Source organism: Priapulus caudatus, unplaced genomic scaffold (assembly GCF_000485595.1).
Source record: "Priapulus caudatus unplaced genomic scaffold, Priapulus_caudatus-5.0.1 Scaffold35045, whole genome shotgun sequence".
Lineage (NCBI taxonomy): Eukaryota > Metazoa > Priapulida > Priapulimorpha > Priapulimorphida > Priapulidae > Priapulus > Priapulus caudatus.
The window spans coordinates 1-336 of record NW_014612105.1 but is presented as its reverse complement, the minus strand read 5'-3'; the positions used below and the strand labels follow the sequence as shown (position 1 = coordinate 336).

The following is a 336-nucleotide window of genomic DNA, read 5'->3' as shown; positions in this document are numbered from 1 at the left end:
TCCTTTGAAGTATTCATCCACAAGCTTGGTTGATAAACCCACTGCATCAAAAATTTGTGCGCCACAATAAGACTGGTACGTTGATATACCCATCTTTGACATCACTTTCTTTAAGCCTTTACCCACTGCATTGATAAAGTTCTTATTCGCAGTTTCTATGTCTATTTTCGACTCGAAATCAGACAAATTAGCCGCGATAGTCTCAAAAGCTAACCAAGGATTAACAGCTTCTGCGCCGTAACCTGCCAAGGTTGCAAAATGGTGAACCTCAAGTGCTGCGCCTGTTTCAATCACCAGACCTGTTTCGGTGCGCAAACCATGTTTAATAAGGTGATG

General features: G+C 42.0%; 1 protein-coding gene across 1 annotated transcript; it reads right to left on the bottom strand.

Annotated features, from left to right (window-relative positions):
- Positions 1–3: 3 nt before the first annotated feature.
- Positions 4–333, bottom strand: LOC106820615 (ferredoxin-dependent glutamate synthase 1-like; the record flags this gene model as incomplete). The annotated part of the gene is made up of 1 exon (XM_014825121.1): positions 4–333. A coding segment is annotated over one exon (330 nt), but the record flags the coding sequence as incomplete, so codon positions are not given.
- Positions 334–336: the final 3 nt, after the last annotated feature.